At 36.1% G+C, this 24,909-nt stretch overlaps 1 protein-coding gene across 1 annotated transcript in view; it reads right to left on the bottom strand.

Moving 5' to 3' along the window:
• The window catches only part of Cdh2 (cadherin 2, type 1, N-cadherin (neuronal)), a 203,946-nt gene that overhangs the window by 33,650 nt on the left and 145,387 nt on the right, over positions 1 to 24,909 (bottom strand). Inside the window, exons 7-14 of the mRNA XM_013014810.1 lie at positions 23,147 to 23,319; positions 15,104 to 15,241; positions 14,299 to 14,484; positions 11,750 to 12,003; positions 9,645 to 9,787; positions 6,340 to 6,573; positions 5,769 to 6,002; positions 3,698 to 3,837 (exon numbers count right to left, since the gene is read on the bottom strand). Coding sequence (XP_012870264.1) covers positions 3,698 to 3,837; positions 5,769 to 6,002; positions 6,340 to 6,573; positions 9,645 to 9,787; positions 11,750 to 12,003; positions 14,299 to 14,484; positions 15,104 to 15,241; positions 23,147 to 23,319 — 1,502 coding nt within the window. The remainder of the gene's footprint in view (positions 1 to 3,697; positions 3,838 to 5,768; positions 6,003 to 6,339; positions 6,574 to 9,644; positions 9,788 to 11,749; positions 12,004 to 14,298; positions 14,485 to 15,103; positions 15,242 to 23,146; positions 23,320 to 24,909) is intronic.

Here is a 24,909-nt window from a genome sequence, read left to right as displayed (position 1 = left end):
TTCAGTAAGCCAGCAAGAATTTCCCAATTAAATGATAATAAATGGAACTCATACTATCTAAATGACTGAAGGTTAGGCCAAAAGAAATCCAAGTGCTAATGAAAATGTGGTGCAATCAGAACTTGGATAGGTTGTGGGGAGGAGAGATGGGAAGTTGTCAGGACTGTACTCAAGCTGCACATAGGCACACACCCATAAAAATGTACCCAACGTGCAACATGACATATGACATTCAGGATCCAACTGGAGAAAGCATCAATGTCCAAGAGTAGGACAAAGAGTAAATAAAATGTGGAGAATTCTTACAATAGAACATTATTTATCAAAGGCAAAAGTAAACTACTTTTTGTACACAGTATGGATAACTCTTAGAGGCATAATTTTAAATAAGAGAAGTCACACACAAAGTCTCTAATGTACAGAATTCATAAATAAAAAAAATCATGGAACAGAAATTTGAAAAAAATACTGGACACATCTAACAGCAAGAATATGATCAGGTCGAGGTGAAAAGGAAGCTCTCAGGCTACTGGAAATATTGCCAGGGGTATTGGTTATATTCTTAACTATGCCGGAAGCTTTCTGCTGCTGGCTGCATTTAAAGGAAGTCATGTGAGTCATAATCACAGTATAGTGCCAATAACAAGTCAGATCAGAGTTTTTGAAACCCTAAGATAGCTGTGAACAAAATGAACTTAACTGAATGAATACAAAGGAACGAAGTACCCTACTATGAGAGAGAAGACATGTAGTAGTTTTATCTATGGAGAAAGAACAAGAGAAAGATAAAAGAAATCTGCCACCAAGAGACAGAAGGATAAATCACCAAAACACCAAGGAAACCATTGGTGACCATGTGTAGACAGACTTGATGGTTGCCTCCTGAAGGAGTTCACACACCACTAATTCCTTCCATTGGGCCTCTACTTTGTGTAAAGGAATGCTAAAGAAGAAGTCTGGATTTGATAAATGTCCAAGCGTGTGTGGAGTTGTTAATCCAGTGACAGATGTCAGTTAGCAAGCAGCTATAGGATAAGGATGACAGAAGTACAGTATCTAGTATCCCTGGTGAAGTATTCTTATATCGCATACTTTTTTTCCTGTTATGATGAGATGATAATTAGAAAAATGAATGAATGCATTATTTAATTTTATTCTAATTGTCTGCAACAAGAACTGCACCAAGAAATCACAATGGAGAATCAGAGATGAGAATCTTGATGCAGACCAAAAATTTCATGAAGGAATGAAGAAGCTATAAAGATATAACAGGAAGACTAGTACTACATAAGGGAATCAGTATAGAAGAAAAGCTCTAAAAAAATCCTCAGAGTTTGTCATCAAGTACAGACAGCACAGAGAAAGTCCCAGAAAAATTCTGAGGCTACCGGAAAAGTAGGCAAGAATTTAAAACATGGCCATAAATGTATGTGGGACCTTGAGAACTCCAGAAGTCAAGAAGAGGTCAAAGAATGTTGATGAAAATCATAAACAACTTTCATAAATCTCGAAGATAAAAAACACAAGTACATTACAATTTGTTTAGGACTGCCCAGGCATCCTTATATTCCTAAAGAGTGGGCACTTCTCCAGGGGGACAAGATGATTTGGGCAGTAAACTGGACCTGCATCAGGAATTGGATCTTGACTTCCAGAAGCTGGAGTTGTTTTGCTGCACTATTTTGCATTTCCTTCAATATGCAAGTTTTATCATTGGTGCACAGCATCAATTGAAGTGGATGAAGTCAATAAAATAAAAAAAGTCGTTCCTAAAATAACTACAAAAGGAACTTCAATGATTTCTTGAAGGGACTGGGATGAAAGGGGGGAAAAGATTCAGACTGGTGACATTAAGTTACCTGATTCTCACTCAAAGCTGAGAACTCTCTAGATTATTGCCTCTAAAACTTGCACTTTGAACAGTATCTATTTATTGCTCATGACTTTATGGTAATTGTTTTTACTGAGGCTTCACTGAGTTGGCCTTACGTTTGATAAGCAATGACTGAAAGCATAATGTAAAGTAGAAGGTTTATGAGAGTGTAATCAATATGCCTTTGTTAATCTGAATACAGTCTAAGAAAGTAAAAGGATATATTAATGAAGAATTAAGCTAAATATGAATTTTAAAATTCAAAGACATTTATAAGCAAGAAACCCTGGGGTATATTTATAGAGCCAGTTTAATCAGTCAGTATTCAAAACAGCTTTACACATTTGAGTAAGTTTTCAACATAACAAATACATATCTCTTCTAAATGAGAGTGGTAGTTTTATAAAGCAAGCACAGCACCAGAAAAGAGATTCTGTGGTGTGGGTTTGAGTCCCAGCTCTCAGTTACAAATGCTGAGAGCAAATCACATACAAGTTTATGCAAATGTGAAAGGGAAAATTCTAACAGGCTACCACTAAGATTAAATGAAAGAATGAATATGACTACGCTTTGCAAAATAAAAAAGTGATGTTTTTCATCAAAAGAGTAAAGAAGTGAAGGAAAACAATGTTTACAAAAGATTGCATCTATACACATTAACCGTCCCAAGACTGTTGTGATAAGCATATATATTTGACAAATTCCATTTACATTTATTAATAATTATGCAAACCCAATAAATGTAGATTCTTTTTACAGTACCAGCCTGACATTCTTTTGCTAAGTAAATACACAGCTATCAAATGCATGTAGAAATACCTGCCAGAGTGATTTGTCATGGTTACTAGTAATAGCTTTCCAGTGATTTCAAGACTAACTACATCACAGGAGTAAGTTGTAAAATCAGGCAGATGTGTACTCAAATCAGCAACTATTACTTCCTTGGTATGTGATTTTATAGAATTCAACGGATGTTCAGTTTTCTACCATGCAAAGTGGAGAGACAGCAATATTACAGATTTAAAACATTCAAGAAATAGACTTAATATACTTAGCACAATGCCTGGCATACAGCACAAACCTTATAAATGTTACTATTATAGTATCTGAGATACATCTTCAGTGCAGACAAGGTTCTTTGTTTTCCTTACATTACATTCTTATCCTTGAAATAGGGATAATTCCATATATGATACATACACTTCAGAAGCTCACAGTACATGACAGAAAGGAATTTATACATCTATTGAACCAACATTATGAGCCACATAAATACTATAGATGTAAAGATGTTTTATATGACTTCAAATATTTCTCCTCAATGGAAGACCTTTAAAGGCAAGTATCTGTTTTCTCTGTCCACCTCTCTATATTACCAGAGATTAAAACCGTGCCTGGAATATTGAATTTGCTTGGTAAATGTTTGCAGAATTAATAGTTTTAGTGATTTTTCTACCATCTATATAAGTATTTCGTTTCCAATGAAGAATTTTGTTACATTTTGAAAATACAGCAAGAAAAAATAGTGAAAAAATTTCTTAGTACAAATATAAATTGGAAATTAATATTTAGTACAATTGGGATTGAGTTTAAATTCTAGACTCCTTGAAGCAATGTTAATGAATGACTTATAAATAAAATACCATGGCATGTGATATTAAGCTAAATACTTAAGAAATATGGAGCATAGAAATAAATGAATCCACCAACCCATGGATAGTGTAATAGAAAATAAACATGATAGTTTTTATACGTCATGTGTTAACAATCCCCTTCCCATTTAATATACAGCATTTCCTTTTAAAGATTCAAAATACTGCTCACCTGGTCTTCTTCTCCTCCACCTTCTTCATCATATTTTAAGATGTTATCTCTTACATCATCTTCTGGATCAATTAAAAGTTGCTTGGCCTGGCGCTCTTTATCTCGGCGTTTCATCCATACCACAAACATCAGAACAAGGACTAGGGAGGAATACAGGAAAGACACACAATATTATCTTACTCAAAGCTTGTGGACAATGTCCAACATAACGACTTACACTTAGAAGTGTTGAGAGTGTGTGATGCATTTCTCCTTCTGTTTCTATTTCTGGACTGCTACCAACAAAACTAAGACAAAGCAAGTTGAACTCTAGATATAGAGTATGAAAACTAGGGCTCTGTCTTGGGAACACTTTTTCCTTCTGGCTTACTAGAGAATAGAAGCTCTTAATAGAATGCTTCATCTGTAGACAATGTCTTCAGATGAAAGACAAATGTGGTACAGTATAACTGAGACTTATCATTCCTCACTGCAGTCCCAAATTCTCTGAGGGTAGCACATCTTCACAGGGACAAGTACTTGCATAGGTGACTAGAGTAGAGAATGGGAACTGGATCAGCTTTTGGACCTTGAGTTTTTTGAGTCCCAGATGTCACTATTTTTTGTTTTTTGGTTTTTCCCCCTACCATGCTCTTCTGCATCCCCTTCCTTATTAAGCTGAACGTTTCATTCAAGAAGGCCTGGGGATTCTCTTGAGCACTAAAATAATGTTAGTTTTGCATCCTTTACATTTATATTCCAGGTTTGGAACCATAAATTTTCCCTAGTTGATGGAATCAGTACCAATTCATTTTCCTTCAAAATGCCATTGTCACTTCCTCATGCTCAATCCATCATACCTAAGTCTGTCTTGATAAGGTTGGCATATATACCACATTTCAGCTGCAAGTGTAATGTTCTCCCTAAGTGCATAACTAGGAATAAATTCTGTCTAAAATCTGAGGGTATCAGTTTATATCCTGAAACAAAAGATTTAATGACTCCTATTTGAGCACATTTTTATTATTGGCCATAAAAGTAAATATCCTCCTTTTAAAGCCAGATACATGATCTCATTTGCCATTGTTCCAGGGCTAAATCTAGCAAGTAGATTATTAGTATAGCATGCAGGTTTCAAATTATAGCCAAAGTAGTCTCCACACAGGAAGTAAAAAATGCTCAGACTTCTATAGTAATTACTTAGGATAAAGGGACAGAATTCTAAATTACCAGAACACTTGTAAATGGAGAAAACATAAAAGAAATGGTCAACGTTTTCAAGAAAGTGATTGGTGCATACTATGAACGCACAATAAACTAAGTCCTGCTGCTATTCCACAATAAAACACTGGGCCCAGGCAATTTATTCTTTTAACCTGCATCCTCAGAAGTGGTTCCTAAAGTACTTTCCAGTGGTTAATTTCTTGCATTCCACTGAACCAAAGATTGCAAAGTATCTTAAAAAAGAGCAATTCCTTAATCTACACTTACTCTAAAGACAGACAATTTATTGAGCTGTGTAATCATCTCTATTATCAAATGTGCTGTGTGTGAAGTACAATTTCTCCCTATTTTGTTCAGCCCTTCAGAAACAAATACCTTGATCCTCGCATGACTGCAGCAGGTTGCTGACTGTGCTTTATATGCAGGAAAGGAAAGGAAAGCAATATACTTATTTTCGCAAATCATCAACTACGTGCCATAAATTCATACTCAAATAATAAGGTAAGTGCTCAGACTTGGGGCTGCTTCACATTTTTCTATGAACAGAGTTTTGTAAAGCTCCCCAAGCCATCAGCATCAGAAAACACACAAAGAACATGGAGAGAGAATTCTGGGAAGGAATGCTGTAAGTGTGTAAGTGCTTAACATAATGCTCAGGGGTGTTGTATATGTGTGTGTGTTATTTTAAAGTAGACGCAGCTTTTCTGTATAAGACTGACAAGACAATGGTGGGAGGTCAAGGATGGTTGTTCAATTATTTTGTAAGGCAATAGCTATAAGTCATCATGCCAAACATCTTAGAAGCAGAAGGAATGAAAAGCTAAGGTCATAATTCAATTACTCAAATGGTATAAATTGAAGCACTCACTGAGCAGGATGATGATACACAGCAGAATGGCAATGATGGCGCCTGTGCCAAGCCCTGCACCCACGATCCTATCCACATCTGTGCAGTCCCCGTTGGAATCACACTGGCAAACCTTCACACGAAGGATGGAAATATTGGACTTGGGGGGATTACCCGAATCTGTGATTATGATGGGAACTTCATAGATACCAGCTTCAAGAAATTTAATCTTTAAATTAAGCTGAGCAAAATCACCTACACCAAAGAAGAAAAACAAAAGGGGTGACAGTCAATACTTGATGTGACAAAAAAAACAGAGCATTTTCCAGAATGTATTTATTCCCTAATTGGATACATAAAGCAATTCACAACTATGTTGCCTTGGGAAGTATTTACTTTTTGGCTCTAGGGTCTTTTAATATCTCACTTAAACTTTACATAGCTTTAAAATTACATCTAATGAGAAGATTAAAAACGCATAAAATTAACTTTTCATATTAGGCTTCAAAACCTCTCAACTGTGTGTGTGTGTGTGTGCGTGTGCGTGTGTGTGTGTGTGTGTGTGTATTTCAAACAATTAACCTGTTCTTACCATTAAGCCGAGTGATGGTCCAATTTCTCTTAATAGTCACTGGAGATAAAGGAAGATCAAAGGCAAATGGTCCAGCATTTGGATCGATGTCATAATCAAGTGCTGTGATGTTAATTGAATTGGGGTCTGGAGTTTCACAAGTCTCTGCCTCTTGAGGTAACACTTGAGGGGCATTGTCATTAATATCAAGTAAATAGATTTGCAGCGTTCCAGTTCCACTCATAGGGGGGATTCCTAAAAAGAGAGTAAATCACAACTGATGCTGAACAGTTCTCTCTGATGAACGTCAATTATGGTGAAATTCTCAAACCTTCTGCCTTTTTTCTCCCTATCACTATGTTACCCAGACAAAATCTGGTTGTCACAGAATCAACACAGACTGGACCAAAGCCACTTGCTGCTTCCCTCCTAAGGATAATCCTGAGTTTCCAGTGCTGTTCTGTGGAAGCTGAGCATGATGACAATGCATGACCTTGTCATGGATTCTCACATCTTTCCTGCCCTGACTACCCATCAGTGTCCTCACATCCCACAGTCCTCTAAGCATGGTGGAAAGGCCAAAGAAGCAAGATTTTAGGGACCTTGTCTTCTTGATGGAAAATCAACACATTGTGTACAGGAAAACAGAACAGCTATGATTGGTAACAGCCATTGACAAGTTAAGTAAGTCAGGGCCTCATTTTTGGAAGAAACGCAGTGGAAGAGAGAGACAGTATTTATTGACCAGTCTACTACCTGCTTAGGAAAGGCTTAGGCTGCTCTCTATATTATTTCATCTTGAACTTGTGAAATAAAATATATATTTACAAATATTTTATAAATAACAGTGCATACCAATGCTCAGAGATTTAAGCAACCTGCCCAAAGTAATGCAACTAGGTAAGTTCACACACTATAATAAGACATGCACAAGTACGAATTTTTGCCACCTCTTCTGTGAGAAGGAATTTATATTTCTGTGAGCAGGAGAATTAAAAGTATAGGGTGTTTATTACAATATTCCACTACTAAAGAGACTACTATGATATTTGATAGTTTGAGCAATATTTTCATTTATGATCACTAGATTAACTCTTGCAAAAGCTTTATAGAATACGCAACTATAAAACCATTTAGTGATAATGGAACACAGGCATAGAGAGTCTAAGTGTTTGCCCAATCATAAGGAGCAGAACCAAGGCTGCAAATCCAGTTTTTCAATTTAAGTGAAGTGTATTTGCAAAGCATTCCAGCTCCAGAGATTTAACAGCTCACCTGTTTCTCATATCCAATACCCTTTTGATTAGAAAATGATCTACCTTAGTGAATAAAAAATCTGGTTGTAACTCACAATGGACAAACATACATATCATTTTATGACTCTTTGTATCTAAGCATAATGGTTCAAGATTCTTTACTGTAAGTTCTACTGTAGAGGTAAGCAACTGTTTACATACAGCAAGAAAAAATTAACAAAGGGACACTAATGTGATGTTTTGAGGCACAATAGCAACGGCTCCACACAACTGAACATAGGTCTCATTTTACAAAGAGGAAGGAATATTGCTTTGCACTCTCATCAGTAGATTTTCTTCCAATAATAATCTTTTTTCCAATTATTTTTTATAAAAAATGTTTCATGCACTGTTTTTCAAATTACACATCTTGATCATTAACTTGAAATCTATTTTTATTAAACACACTTTCATACCGTAACCTTAAAAATATTTTGAAATATGGATTTTATTCTGTTTTGAATTCATGTATAATAGAAATATTTATGTGAGGTATTTGTTTATGCCAGACCCTGTTTAAAAAGAATTATATATAGAGGCTACTATATTTAAGTAATAAAAAAATGCTGTTAGCTAGATACCACTATGTCCATTTAACAAAAGCAAAAAAAAAGCAAAAACTTTATAATCAATTCTACAATTAGAAAGTGCAGTCCAAGTCAAGTAGAATTCCACAGTTAGAATTCTTGAACACATGACATACTGAGAGCTGACAAAGCAAAGGAAGTCCACTATCCAGTTTACGTAAGGTTTTTTAATTAGGATATCTTTTTTCAAATCCTCATCTATTTATCGCAACCAACTTCAACCAAGTAGAGACCCAGTAAGAAAAAAAATCAAGAATATGTGATATATATATATATATATATATATATATATATATATGAATTCTATGCTTCCATCAGAAAGAATGGCACCGCCCATTTGTAAGGAAATTGAAAGACTTGGTAAAAATCATATTAAGTGAAGTAAGTCAGACCCAAAGAAACATAAGTTCCATGATTTCCCTTATTTGCAATAATTAGTATACATATAGGAGAATCTTAACGGATAAGCAGAAAAGCTCAATAGCTATGTACATATGACCATATGATAAGATAATGCTAAGTGAAATGAGCTCTAAGACATGGACGCAAAAAGGTTTTTCTTTGCTGTTGCTGTTTTTAATGTACTATGTGATTTCTTGTTTCTTCTATGTTCTTCCCCCTGTGATATATCCCCTGTTGTCACTGTATTTGATTTTGGTACCCTGGTATTGTATATAGGTTCATCTGAATTAGGGAAGGGAAGGGGAACAACAAAATGGAGAGACAAAGGACAAAGGGGGAACCAATGCACCAGCAATATATAGAAGACATTTTGTTGGAAATGATCTGTACAACTTGAGGGAGACTGGGGAGAGAAGGAAAGCAGGAGAAAAATGAGAGAAGGGGTAACAAATTTGATAATAAATGTACCTTTAACCTTATTTATGTAACTATAACACCTATGTTCATCACCTAGACAATAAAATAAAATAAAAAATGCAAGATATAAAAACTACAGATTTTTCTAGCTCATGACAGACAGTGACAGAGAACTAAGAAGAAGACAATTGCTACAGACATATATCCTGGTGGCAGCAAATGATCTAAGAGGTACAAAATGAACTAAGAGGTACAAAACACACAGTCCTGGTATATTGAGCTCTGTAGTAAATAGGGCACCAATGTGTGGGAGGACAGGAAAATAAAGTTGAGAACCACAATGTCAGATTGTTCCAGAAGGTACATGAAGAAGAAGAACATTTCTTATAGGTCACTAGGTTAGTAGAAAGAAAAGGGAAATAGGAAATAGAAAACAAAAATTAAGGCTTAAAACACAAAATAAAAAGAAAAGATCAATGGCGAATCTTAGAATAAGAAAGATCACTTTTCTAGATAATTCCATATTGTGGAAAACCTCATTTCCTATGCATGTATGAGAAAGGTTCTATTCTTGTTCACCAGTATGTAGGCCCCTATCATGAGTAATATATATTTAATTACATACCATTGTCAGAAGCAAGAAAAGTAGCATTATATATATTGTTTTTCACATTTGGTGATTCTCTGTCCAAAATAGCAATTGTAGTGATTTGCCCATTCACAGGATCAATTTTAAGCCAATTGGCAGGATCAGATAATTTTGTATATCTACAAAACAAAAGAACAGTGTATTTAATTTTTAATATAAAATTTTAAAGCATAAATATAAATAATAAAACATTGCAGCCAGCTCTTTAGCTTGCATTTCTGTAGATAATGATTGGAAATATTTCTTTTTTTCTTTTTTTTTGGTAATGGGGGTTGAACTCTGGGCCTGGGCTCTGTCCCTCAGCTCTTCAGCTCAAGGCTAGTGCTCTACCACTTGAGCCACAGTGCTACTTCCAGTTTTCTGAGTGGTTTATTGGAGGTAAGAGTCTCACAGACTTTCCTTGCTAGGCTGGCTTTGAACCATGATCCTCAGATCTCAGCCTCCTGAGTAGCTAGGATTACAGGCGTGAGCCACCAGCGCCCAGCAGAAATGCAGTATTTCTGTAGTAGTGACTTCTCAGAGGCACACAGGTGAGAGCACAAAACATCCATAGGTGTTTGAGGGGTAAGAGAAGAAGCCCTGTTTCCTTATGATGGGCTAAAGTTGATTGGGTAGATCTCTCCTTACACTTTTGTCAGATTTCAAAAATGCTGATAAGACGGACCAAATATACCTCCTAAATCGTCAATGGAACTGATGAACTTAGGAGAAATTGTAATTGATGGTCGTTGTTATTTTTGACAATCTTGGGGTTCAAACTCGGCCTAGATGCTGTCCCACAACTCCTTTTTGCTCAAGGCTAGTGCCCTTGCACTTGAGCCACAACAGTATTTCCATCTTTTTCTGAAATTAATTAGTGAGAACAGTCCTAGAGACTTTCCTGCCTGGGCTGGCTTCAAACTGCAATCTTAGCCTCTTAATTAACTAGGATTACAAACATGAGCCACCAGCACCCAGCCAGAAGTTGTGTTTTATATCACACACAACTCCAAAAATGTCTTATTACCTTGTCACAACGTTAACAAAATCTCACCAGAGATCGCCACACAAGCCTATTCCCTACCAGTATCTCCCACTCAGGGCCAAATCTCACATTTACATCCTTTAGAAGAATCTCACAGGTGTATATCTGTACTAGCAGCTCTATTTACTTAACTGCCCTTTGCATTTCAATCTCTGATGACCACTGTATATGTTGGAGAAAATATGCTGTTTTGAGAGATAAAAGCTATAGGATTCTCATACAGTTATTAATTAGCTACTTAATTGTCTTCATTATATGGAAAAATGGAGAATATACACAGTTATCTGTTAGCAGCAGTTCAAAAAGCTAAATAAATTATGAGCTAATTTAAAAAATTATCATCACCAGTGATGGATCATAGTCATATTGGGTGTGCTCTGTCAGACATCTGCTCCCTCACCAGGAAGGATAAATTACATTTTGCTGAGGTTGGGCATCTTTACTGATACATTTTAAAGTCACTGTAAAGGTACAGGATAAAATTAATTAGCTCTTTGATCCTTGTTTTGGCATGAGTTTTCTTCCTGATATAAGAAAGAGAGATAAATTTTGTTGACATCTGAAAGTTCCCCATTTATTTGCTGTTGTAATTTTCAAGATGCTTGGTATAAAATTACAGGCTAAATAGTTATCTTTAAATGACAGGTGGAAGAAACAAAGGTATAGGATTTTTTACGTTAAATAATAGAGGCATAGAATCATTCTTACATTTGTACCTTTGTCACGAATATGTTGAGAGGAAAAATTCCCCAAATAATTTAAAATATGTTGGAAAATATTTATACCCTTCTAAGTTTTTCTGGGTGTTGAGATCTGTAGGAGCATTTTTATTAATAGAAATTAATGTCTCTCTCTTGAGTCTTACCTTTTGATAGACTGTTTTCTGTAAGACCCAAAACAATTAAAATTGAGAAACAAAAGACAAAAATAGGATTTCCTTATAAACAGTAGATCATATTCTAATGAAAGTTTCTTAATCATATGGTAATTAAATAAGTTCTATGCATGACAGAGACTGTAGTGTAAACTCAAAAGTATCATAGATGACAATTCATACCTAATATTCTGCTGCATGTATCGATCTGGATCCTGAGCAGTGAAAGTTGTCAACATTGTGCCTGCATGAAGACCTTCTTCCTGACGAATAATCTTTGGATTTGGGGCAAAATAAGGGTTCTCATTCACATCAATAACTGTAACAGACACAGTTGCAGTGGACTGAGGTGGGTGCTGAATTCCTTTAGCTAATGGCACTTGATTTTCTGCAGCAACAGTAAGTACAAACATCCTATTTGTTTCAAAGTCGATTGGCTGAAAAACAAAAAGAAAAGGGAAAACCACATTTTTACAGAAATAAGAATATTTCCATTGTGTGGTTGAGTCTATCAGCTCCATTTCCATAACATTAACATGTTTTTCACTCACCACAATATAAAGTTCCTTTCAAATTTCTGGGAAACAAACATTTGCACAGTCAATGACTGAAATACTTATTCTAATTTAATTCTATTTATAAACCTTGGGTTCTTCAAAGGTTTATGCTTACCAAAGAAAACACATGACTATTACACAGATCCACTTAGTCACTATATCTAAATATTTGGATATTCTTTGTAAACAGCACTGTTGGCCAAAATAATAGATAATGGTATTCATATCAAAATGTAAGGCTCTGAATTCAAAACAATGATTCAAAGACCACTCTCCATCTACAGAAATTTATCAGCTAGTGACAAATTAAAAGAAAAAGTCAAAGCACAAGAAATTGTGATATTGATGTGTTTTTTTTGGGGGGGTCCAGTCGTGGGGCCTGAACTCTGGGCCTGGGCGCTGTCCCTCAGCTCTTCAGCTCAAGGCTAGCGCTCTACCACTTGAGCCACAGCGCCATTTCTGGCTTTTTTTCTTTTTGCTTATGTGGTGCTCAGGAATCGGACCCGGGGCCTCATGCATGCAAGGTAAGCGCTCTCCAACTGAGCTGCCTTCCCAGACCGATACTGATGTTTTAAAATAGCTAAATGTTCCAATTTAAAAGCATCTTTCATAATTTGCAATACATATTTTGAAGTAAAAGTATTAGGCATACACATGAGTGTGCATGTGTGCACAACACACACTTTTTAAAAGTAAGACTTGCTGGGCACTGGTGTCACATGCCTGCAATCTTAGCTACTCAGGAGCCTGAGATCTAAGGAGCACAATTTAAAGGTAGCCCAGGCAGGAAAGTCTATTAAGACTCATGTCCAAGTAATCACTAAAAAGCTGGAAGTGGAGTTGTGGGTCAATGGTAGAGAGCTAGCTTTGAGCAAAAAAGCTCAGAGACAGCATACTGGTCATGAGTTCAAACCCCGGTACTGAAAATAAAAAAGTGTTTCTAGGTGGAAGGCTTTTCATTTTTTTTTGTTCCCTCTTATTTAGTAACTAAAGTTGGCTGTCATCCAAAATAATTTTGAGTATTTTAACAGTTTATAAAAGTCCCAAATCTGAGAACAACACTCCATATTGATGCAACACACAGGAAAATGCTTCATGTAAATATTAACTTCCAAAGTTCCACTGAATCTCGCTTTTACTAAAGCCTAGTGATCATTTTGCATTTCTCTTGTCCACCTTTCAGTGGAGGTACAAACAGGCATCACGTGCAGTAATAACAGGAAAGAAAGGGCACTGAAAACTTTCATGCCATGGCTGGTAGCCTAAGACCCACCAAGTTGATCATGAAAAAGCCACATTATCAGAACAAACTATGTTTCTTAATCTCAAATCTTCAAGCACACAGCTTTCTCTTAGTCTAAAGTCTCAATTCAATGTCCCCTTTTTGAAGTATTTTAAATAAGACGTGAAGGGAGCCAGAAAGTAAGATTATACTACTTCAAGTGGATCCATTAGCACATGAACTGGCCCTGATGCAACGTGCTAAGCACGATGCACAGGTCTTCTGAAGTGTACAAAGCTTACTGCCCACAAAAGTTGCTGTGACATGGGTGCTGTTATCAAGTCCCACTTTCTGCGTAAGAAATCCAAGTTTCACAGAGGTCTAATAACTGGGCATGGTTTTATAAGTACCAGGAAGTGCTAGGATTAAACACCAAAAGCTGGGGTCCCAGGGCTAGCGCTCTTCATTACTCTATTATTTGTTTAGGAAAGTTCCAATCTCTGCTCTGTTCAATTCATGCAGGTCAGCATATAATTCTTGGCAGGTCACTTACAGGAACATCTTTCTCTCTAAAGCCAAGTGGATTCACTTACTGATTATGCATGTAATATTTCTTATTCCTTCAGTACCTGTCAAAATCCCAATGGTTGTAGAAACAAGGACTGTAGGTACTGCAGATGGTTCTTAATAGCTTTTGATTATCAAAATTTCAAGAACTGATAGATTGCTAATATGTCAACTCCATTAACATTATTAAGAACGGGACTCTATTCACATTAGTAAATATTCAAGTTGATTTAAATAATCAATACATATACAATAATATAACATATAACCAATTAAACAGATATAAAATCTGGATTTAGACATGTTTGAAAGGAAAAGTCTCAATAAAAGACAGGGCACATCCTGGTCATTGTTGAGTTTCTGTTGAAGGCCCAAAGAGCACTTACTTTCACCACTGTGACTAATCCATCGTTGCTGTTTGGGTCGGTCTGAATAGCGAACCGCCCTGTGGGATCTCCACCACTGATTTTATACACAGCATTCCAGGCAGGCGTGTGGGGCTGATCCTTATCTGTCACAGTTAGATTGGCGACTATGACATCCACTCTGTTCTCAGGAACTTCACCGTAGAACTATAAGGAAGACAAACCTCAGTCAAAGAAGTGAAGGACAAACTGTCTTGATCACACCACCCTAATTTTACTACCCAATTAAATCTTTATTCTCTACACTAAGTGAAAACATTGGCAATAGAAGTAATCATGGCATTTAGGTCTGACTTTAAAATACTGTAACACTCTTCAAAACAAATTATATCATCATTATATGAATATTAAAAATATCAACCATTTGCGAGTGTCTGGGTGGTTAACATGGAATCAAGGGAAATAACTAGTCTACTGGAAACAATTTTAGGAAAGGTATAATTATATCCTGAAAAAAAGTAGCATGAATCGGGTTCATGTAGATTATGCCTCTGAAAATGTTTATAGGAATCTTGTTACAACAGCATAGTCTTTTTAGGATTTCTTCCAGACAGCATAATTTAATGTCTTTAACCATGTTGGCCACCAGGAAGGAACCAAATTACTCAGAGGTCTGTTTTAAAGCTCCAGGGACAGAAACGTCTGAGTTAGTAGCCATTCGACTAATAGGTTAAGCAAACTTCGATCTAAAGCCTTTATTATTCACGACAAAACTCAGTAGTGAACAAGAAGAGCTAAAGTTCTTTGAATGAGAAACTGTACTTACAGTCATGGCAGTAAACTCTGGAGGATTGTCATTGACATCTGTCACTGTAATGACGGCAGTGGCTGTGTTAGAAAGGCCATACGTGGGATTGCCTTCCATATCTGTAGCTTGAATTATTAATGTATACTGCTGCACTTTCTAAAAAAGACATAAAGACAGCAACTTCAGTGAAACTAATTCCTCATGAAAGCATAACAGTTGTTCTGTAAGTGGCTCTTTATTACTCACGGTGAGCACAACATCATTCATTCTGATTAACATTTACTTGCAATTTCCCAAGTGGAGTTTACTTTAACTTACGAAGTACAGGTCTGGTCCTTGTCTAAGGAGAGTTAACTGTGTTCTGTATATTCCCTTCCACTCACAGGAAAGAACTATTGCAGATGTGTGAAATTCACAGCTAAGCTAAAACTCCATCTCCTTTCAACCTCTTCCTTTCATCCACAGGATTGTAATCAAGTACTCAAGTCTTTTAGTTTACATTTATTTTCTCATACTAACGGATACTAACGGCAATGAAGAAGCAAGAGGAATGAAGAATATTTAATTCACAATGTGTACACAATTGCATTTATACATTTCTCTATACATCCTTCTTTCCATTGTAACAAGTGTATACAATTCCATTTATGCATTTCTCTACACATTCTTCTTTGCATTGTTAACAAGGTGGACACAATATTTCCCTCTAATTTCCAATAGCTAGAACTATCCAAAGCTATAATAAGAGTCCTTAATTAACACCAAAACATCACTAAAGGGGTTATGCTTCTATCATTGGTCCTCAACCATAACAGATACTGAATGATTATATATTTAATGGGCTGGCATTTAAATAGATCATATAGGTTAAAGCATAGTTCTATCTTATATTTAGATATGAACTATTTACTGATGCTCGTACGTGTTTCTCAACAGACAGGCATCCAACACTCTCAAGTTACAGACTGATTGTTATGTAAGTAAAAAATATAATGAAGAAAAAGGAACACTGAGATCAAGAAATCTACATCACAACACTGGACCAGGTTTTGTAATAGGGAAACTAACAGAAATAATAATTAAAATTGGAATGTCTACGGAAATTGATGCAGATTAAAAAAAACTACAGATCATTTTTGTGAATGTTAAACCATTCTGAACAACAAACCTCATTTCTTCATACAAAACAAAACAACTGTCACTGAAAAGTGTGGTTTCCCTGGATTCTAAATATAACTGACATTATGAATGGCCATTCTTAAGGGATTTCTGCGAGCATAGAACAGACACAAATTGTAGCTTTTGATTTAGTTGTTAGAGGGAAGGGCAAGGAAAAGAAAGGAGTGGGAGGGAAAGCCAAACATCACACATCAGATTTTAAGATTCTGTCCACCCAAATGCCAATCTCTAGCAGTTATTTATTTTAAGGTTTCTTTTTCTTTTTTTTTTTGTCTTCCTAGAAAAGAAAATACCACATTTTTAAGCAAAAAAAAAAAAAGGAATAGCACTGGTTGAACCATCTTAAGTTTTCCTAAGTCATCACACTGAACTATAATGCGTAAGTGAGCTGTAATATTTTTCAATGTTTTCCTTTTTCAACCAAGAGGGTTAGTGCAGTTTAGTGATCTTGTGGTTACTGAAAGATTTGCAAGACCTTCAATTCAGCTTCCCCAATGAAACCAAAAATTTGTGATGACTACTGAAATACTGTCTTGTTAGCTGCTGGTTGTAATTTCCAGTTATAGTTCTTTCATGTTTTTTTGGTTGTGGGTGTGTATATGTATGTATGTGTATCAGTACTACAGCTTAAACTTAGGACAGCTCATTCACTCAAGGCTGGAGTTCTACCATTTGAGCAATGCAGTTTCCAATTTCAGCTTTTTAATATTTTGTGATTAATTGGAGATAATCTCACAAACTTTCCTGCTCAGATCTAAGCCTCCACTGGCATTGTAAAGGGAGAGAGCAGGAGAGGGAGAGGGAGAAGAGAGAAGACAGGGAGAGAGAGAAAAAAAGAAATAAGAAAAGGGGAAAATAGGAAGAATAAATAAAAAAGAAAACAAAAAATAGAAAAAATTTGGATTGGATTCAACTAGGTTGAAAAAAATGGGTATTTTTAAAAAGAAAAATTAAAACAATTATCAATAGTCTATTCTCTAAGATTTTACAGTCATATATCATAATGCACACAATTTTGTATTAAACTGAAATACTGAGATCTGTAGTTAATAACTGGAATTTCCTTTTATGTCAATGTAGTCTTGAAATCTTCGTGTTTTAAAACAACATTTTTATTTCTAAAACACAGTGCCCATAAATGTTTAAGCACCTACTTGGTAAATAAATTAAAATCTCATTTTCAAATGCTTGATTGGTACAATGGCTTTATAAGGAAGACGATAACTTGCATTTTAGGCAATGGAGCCATGTACAGCAGCAGCTTCTTTGTTTTTCTTATGGGGTTGGGCATTGTTTAATTTAGTTATTAGGCATCTGGTTGTGAATGACTGACATTTAGATTTTTAGTAATGTGACTTCCTACCTTGGAAGGCGAAGGAAGGGAGTCTGTATTAAAACTTGACTTCCTGCTCTACATGCGATCAAATCTCCACTCACCTGCCCATTATCATTTCTTCTCTCTGCTACAGACATTTCACCAAAGTTATCTGCTCTCATTTGTTTGCCCTAACACTTTTGAGTGTTTGCTACTTATTTTCATGATTCTACACTCTTGCCTTTGACAATCCTCCCAAACCTCCGCTGCATATAACAATGGTTCTCTCTTAATTATGTGATTGTGCACTGCCAGAGATCTTTTCAGTTATTACAATTTGGAGATTATGACTGACATCTATCCAGAGATCAGGCATTCTTGTAGAGGACAGACCCTTATAAGAAATAATTACCTAGTCCAAAATGTCAGTTAGTAGTGCCATGGTTGAGAACCTTAGCTCAGAATATTTATTCCTTCACTCTGAGTCTGCCTCTGAGATGACTGGTGAAAATCCTTGAGGATGAGTTGTTTAGGTCCTCAGGTCTGTGAATCACCTGTATCTCTATCATAGTGTCTGGTTTCCATGGCTGTGGACACTGTATGCCTGTTCTTGCTCTATTACTTGTGCCTTAGTAGTGCATACATACCACATCCACACTCACACCCAGGCATGCACATACATTCCTCTCTCTAGAGACCTCTAGTTTGCTCATGTTTGTGTCCCTGATACATAGCACAATGTCCAACAGAGGAAGCTAGTAATGAATGCTTTTGACTTCCTAGTTGGAAGAGTAAATGAAGGAGAAATCTTTAGTGTTGTGTTACCATATAAAAATCATTCCTGGTTAGGGAAAAATAATCCTCTTATTTACGTTTACTTATTAAAACTTACAGAAGACTATAATAAAGTAGCTCACTATTTCTAAAACTGTAGGGAATCCTACCAATCTTCCTAATTCTGCCATATCTGCATTTTTTCCCTATCAAGAGTCATTTCTGATTTATCTTTAACTCTCTTTTAAAACTTGATTTATTGTAAAACTACCATGAATTGAAATAGTGTCATCTGCCATAAATATAATTATAAAGAATAAATACAAGAGCCTGTTCAGATTCTGGTGAGCTCTGTTTAATAGAGCAGTAGCTAAGAACCTTGGTGCCTCTTGTTGCTATAGGCTTCTCTACATGAACAAACTAAAACCAGTACTGTACATATGTGAAGCACAGCATTATATACTGGATTTGAGAAATATAAGTGAGTGAACAGCAGTTATTCACTTGACAAACACATGTTGAAATTCCACTAAATACAAGGCAGTATTTACTCATAAAGTATAGTAAACAAAACCAGGCATGACCTTGCTTTCTCCCACTAAGTGATGGAGACAGATCATAAGCAATTACAGGACCAAATGTAATATGCAGCTGTAGCAAGAATAGGAAGAAAGTGCAAAAAGTCTTTAATAGGGCTTCCCCAAATAGACCTCAAAGCTCAGAGGGAGGAATGAATATAAGAAGTCTTTAAGGGTTAACAAGGCTCAACAAGAAGTGTGCCAATTACCTCATGTATGTAGCTGTAATCCCTCTGTACAACACCTTGACAAAAATAACAAAGGAGGGAGTAACAATGCTCCATAGGAAACGGACTCACTACCTTACTCATGTAACTGTAACCTCTCTGTACAGTATCTTTACAATAAAAATATATTTTAAAAAATCTTTAGAAGGATGTAGAGAAGAACTTGATGAGCAAATAGATTGTGACTGGTGAAGAGCTGTTTGCTAAAGGCAACTAGACATGACCTTAGAAGACTGAAAAAAGGTGATAATGAAACAGGAAATTCCTTATGATCACAGGTTCAGGAAGAAGGTAATATACTTTTTTTCCCCCTGGGTGGTGTCAGTGGATGAATAAGTAAGCAAACTTATAAGGGAAGTACAGGTTTGTTAGTAAGAATTAAAATTTTAACTGCTAAGCACCAATTTCTAATCTATGAAAACGAAAATGAAAATTTTACCTGCCTTGTAAATTTATAGTTTATCTTCTATTTTTCATACTGTCCATAGGTGACACTGTTCTAGGGACCTTGACAATAGTAGCAATGCTCTTTATTGAAACTGAGCAGTATGAATCAGGCACTGTGGTAAACTCTATCTGATATTTCATTTAGTCTTCACAATAACATACTCATTTCAAAGACTAGAAAACAGCCTTGGAAAGGCTTGGAAATCTGAACTTGCAATGGATGTCCAGCCATCAGTGGTTGAGACACTTAAACCATGTTTGTGTTAATCAGTTGTAATGCTAACAACTCTACTATGTAAGTATCCTCCAAGGAAGTTAGAATGCATGTTCAAGCTGGTATGGCAGTAGACAACTGTAGTCCCAGTTACGCAGGAGACTGAGTAAAGGAGGATCTCTTAAGCCTAGAAGTTTGGGACCAGCTTGGGCAATGTAGTATGACACTGTCTCCAAAATAGCAAAAATCAAATAATATGTATGTAGCATGTGTCTCTTAACTGGGGGAAGCAGGCAGAAGCCCAGATTTCAAGTGGGGTAAGAGGGAGCTCATGCATCAAGAAAGACAACAAAAAATGAAAAAATTATTATGCCTATAAAACCGGAAGGTATCACTCTTCCTCTGCCATGAGAATAGTTATGACAAGGAATACAAGGAATAACCATAAGTGAAGGTACTGCCATTTCTGAGGGCAATGGGAAAAATGATGGGCACTGTGCTAAATGACTGCTTCATGTGCCACACTACACAATCCCTCCATCATCTCACAAAACAGCTCATATTATTACTACTACTATTATTATTATTTATCTGGGCCTGGGCACTGTTACTGAGCTCTTCAGCTCAAGGCAAAAAGTGCTCTACCACTTAAGCCACAGCACCACTTCCAGTTTTCTGGTGGTATATTGGAGATAGGAGTCTCACAGACTTTCTTTCCTGGACTGGCTTTGAACCATGATGCTCAGAACTCCGTCTCCTTAATATCTAGGATGATAGGTGTGAGCCACTGGCGCCGGGCTTCACATGATTATTTTATTTACAGATATGAGAGTTGAGGCTATAGTTCAATGAAGGTCAAACAGCCCACTGCACACATAGAGCAGTTGGTGAAAGACTGATGGACAGTCTGTCCAATGAAGGCAGAAAAGAGCCCTGAAGTGAAACAAATGGATGAGGCCAGGAAGGCCACCACCAAGTATTGTAGCAAGAACAGAGTTGTGGATAAAATGAAACTACTTTGAAGACTGGATAACATACTTTGGTATAGATTTGGAGAACCCAAAGCGTAGAGATTTTTCTGTTTTAGCTTTCAGAAAAATTAAGAAGCTGACACTAGGTAACCATTTTAATGATTAAGACATCCATCACTTAAAGGTATCATATCCTGGGTGAACAACAATGGAAATTAATTCTGACAAAAAGGAAACTGTGAATTCTAATAGAAATAAAATTTCAAGCCCGCACAAGGCCTGAAAAAGTCAGAGTAATTTGTCCTTGGCTTCAGGCAGAATTACCATAAACCATGCAAGATAGATATTTTTCCTATGTTAAATGACTTTCAGAAAAGGAAGGTTTTCCATAATTTCCTCTAGTAACTCATTGTTGTGTTTAATAATTTCACTGTCAAAAAGCAATTTCTTCTATCATCTCTGCCCATGACTCCATAGTTTCAAGTCTATTTCTCTGTTAGTGTTATCGAGGGGTGGTGAATGGCTTCACTGTCCACTGGAAGACACACTTAAATTGCGATTACAGCTCCACCACTTCAAGCTTTCATTCTCTGCTTTCATTCTCTAAACTAAATACAGTTTTTTTTTGATTTTTCAACATGGTGGATCAGCCTTAGAAAGTGCATTTTACTTCTCCAAACTTCTTTTTTGCAATAAAACAAACATGGCAAATGTGATAGAAATAGTATTAGATAACATGCGATGAAGGTCCCTTTCTCTATCTTACAATGACAGTTTAAATGAAGGAGCAGTCTGAGGTTTGTGAACTAAGCTAAATCTACTTGGTATATGAACAAACTGGCACTCGAGAAAGACTATTGAAAAATTACCCCTAATCTCATAAAAATAGGGCATCCGTGCTGAGTTTATTGACCTATAAGAACAGTATTTCATATTGTAATAGAAAAGTTGAAAAGACATACATGTTCTGAATATCACTGAACTAAAAGTACTACTGCAAGAATGAAACTCATTTCAACAATCTCTCATGCAAAACACTGTTAGGAAAAGAATTGACAGGCAGAAACTAATAGGTACAATGCCACAGGCATACATCTAACTCCTAAGTAAACCTCTCAAATAATTGTGAATAAAGTAATCTTGATTGGATCATATTACTTTATTATAGTGCTTCGAGCACTATTGTGTATATATAATTAATTGTAATAGCAATGTTTTCTTCGATCCAATGCTAGCTACTATAGCAAATAAAGTGTCAAAAACCAACTTCTAAAATCCTTGTCAATAACATTTATTGCGGTGGGTGTAATGTTTCCTTTTGACATATATAATCTGAGGTTTCATTACAGTAAGAGCTGTCTCAGCCAGAAATCTGCAAAGCATAAATCTCTATGAGGCTGCCACTTGGATAATTCACTCAAACAATACTTATGGACAGTCCAAATAATGACCTTGAGAATCTGTAGGAAAATGATCAGAATAGAGAGATGAGAAAGAACACAGCAATTTCATGGGAGCTGAATATTCAACAAATGATAGGTGCAGAACATGAATCAGATCATAGAGAACTGAAGGTTCTAGAGAAAGAAAAGGGCCCAAAAACCTTCCTAACAGAAGAATTCCTCGGACAAGAGCACAGACGTGCACGAGAACACAGCAGAGCAACCTGTCAACCTGCAGCTGACAGTCCATTGAACACTTACCAGTACAGAATACTACATGGCATTTTATTGCCCCAACATTGCCTTTACACCAAAATATGACAGAAATATGGCTATCTGCCATGTATGCCTTTAAATGCTTGTCAATAGAATCGATACAGTTACTAGTACTCAGATCTGTTAAATTAACTAAAGTTAAGGCACAAGTGCTGATAAAGGGGGAAAAAAATCTCCTTGTATTACACAAATCACGCTATCCACCGAGGCTCTAAAACTCACCTAACAACACATGTAATTTGTAGGCTTTTCAAAATGTAAATGTAAAAACTTATGATGCATTGATTTATCTTTCTTGTGGCAATAAAAAACTTTTTTAAGGAAAACTGAAGGAGTCCTTGGAACTTTAAAAACTAGATATTAGAGAGTATTGGTTTTAGTCAATCATTACACTAAATATTATTTAGGCTAACAATTTATCCAATGTACAAAAAATGCAAGCTTAAAAATAATAAGGTAGAGAGAGCATTATGAAAATTAGTATGTGAGTAATAATGTAGATATATTATGAATTGGGGTTGAAGATTTTATATATTGATACATAATACATATATATAATATATATAGAGAGAGAGAGGGAGAGAGAGCTCACCTTTAAGATTAAAAACAAACACAAATACAAACTTTGATATGCTTACTTCTCGATCAAGCCCAGCTGCCACTGTGATAATGTCTCCAGTCTCATTGTTGATTGTAAACATGTTGGGTGATGGGGTGCTCGGAGCTTGGGACAGGATTCTGTACCTCAGCATTCCATTCAGAGCATTGGGATCATCAGCATCAATTGCAGTTACAGTCATCACATATGTCCCTAGAGACAGTGAAGAGGAGCAATGAAGAGTACTAGCCTTCATTACAGTTTACCTACAAAAAGGGGAATATGTTTTACTCCATCCCATACTGGCATTTAGAATTCAAGGCTTCTCACTTGCTCAGCTGGTGCTCGACCATTTTAGCTGCAGTTTCATCAAGAGTTTTTGCTCATTATTTTGAGGATAGACTCTCTCAGAGTTTTCTATCTGGGCTGGCTTCAGAACTACATTTTTCATAGTTCAGCCTCTTGAGTAGCTAGGATTACAGGCATGAGACACTAGTACCTGGCTCACACATTAACAGATATCATGTCTACCTGCTTATTTTTTCAAAAATTTTATCCATATCTGCATGCCTGCTTATGAGTTAGTTTCCTCTCCTACTAGAATTTAGGTTCATATAGGACAGAAACTTGCTTATCATTCCTATAAACACAGTAAGGAACAGGATCAAGCACAAGGCATCTGCTTTACCATTCATTATTCAATGAATGAATGGATGGATGAACGGTTTTTTAAAAGTTTATTTCCAAACCTTGAGCCAAAGTAATGAGAAATGCTCAGTTTGATTCAAGAGTCATAGCACTGCCAATCTTTGACTAGAAGATATTTTCAAACTACAGGAAATACACGAATAAAATGTCTTTAATTTGAATGTGGTTACAGTTTTTAATTTGGAAAGGCTTAAATACAAATTCATGGTCAAGTAAGTAATGAATTTAGCTTGAATGGCTTAATTTGAACAAAATCTGGGAAGCTGTATATTTTATAAAATTTGAACCAATAAAAAAAGAAGAAATGGTTTTGAGCAAACGAAACTTCAGACCTAATAACTAGAACATGAGTAAGACAAGTAGAAAGGGTAAAAAATTATGTACATATGACCATATAAGATGCTGTTAAGTGAAATGAACCCCAAGATAGTGGCACAAATATTTTTTTCTTTCTTGCTATTGTTTCTAATGTATTTATAATGTACCATGCGATTTTTTGTTTCTTTGTATGTTCCTCCCCCATGGTATAACCCGTTTTCACTGTATTTGATGTGGGTGCCCTGCATCTCTAACTCAGGAGGGGAAGGGAAAAAAACAAAATGCTTAAATAGGGATAAGGTTGACCCATTGTAACAATGAGATGTACAAGACACTATGTTGAAAACAAACTGTATAACTTTGGCGGGGGTGAGGAATGTAGTTGTGGAGGTGGGGGGGGGGAAGGGATGGTAGGGAAAAAACAAAGGAGGAGGCAACAATGCTCGGTAGGAAATGTACCTTGCTCATGTAACTGTAACCCTTCTGTACAATATTTTTACAATAAAAAGTACCAAAAAAAAAACAAAACTTCAGTTCCAAAAAAGGTTAAGGTTTATCTATTTTGAGGATATTCATATATTTTAATATGGAAATACTTAACAAGCCTCATTTATAACAAGTTTTTTAACTATAACATGGATGGGAGCTCTTCTGTAAATGTGTCTTGGAAAATAGCCACAGCTTCCTGAGCTTCCTTCCAGCCCTCCCTTCCTCCCTCCCTCTCCTATCCTCATCTGAGATAATAAAGAAGCACACTTAGATCAAGAAAAAAGTGCC

This window comes from Dipodomys ordii, unplaced genomic scaffold (assembly GCF_000151885.1).
Source record: "Dipodomys ordii isolate 6190 unplaced genomic scaffold, Dord_2.0 Scaffold25, whole genome shotgun sequence".
In the NCBI taxonomy this organism is placed as follows: Eukaryota; Metazoa; Chordata; class Mammalia; order Rodentia; family Heteromyidae; genus Dipodomys; species Dipodomys ordii.
This window is presented reverse-complemented; position numbering and strand designations above follow the sequence as displayed.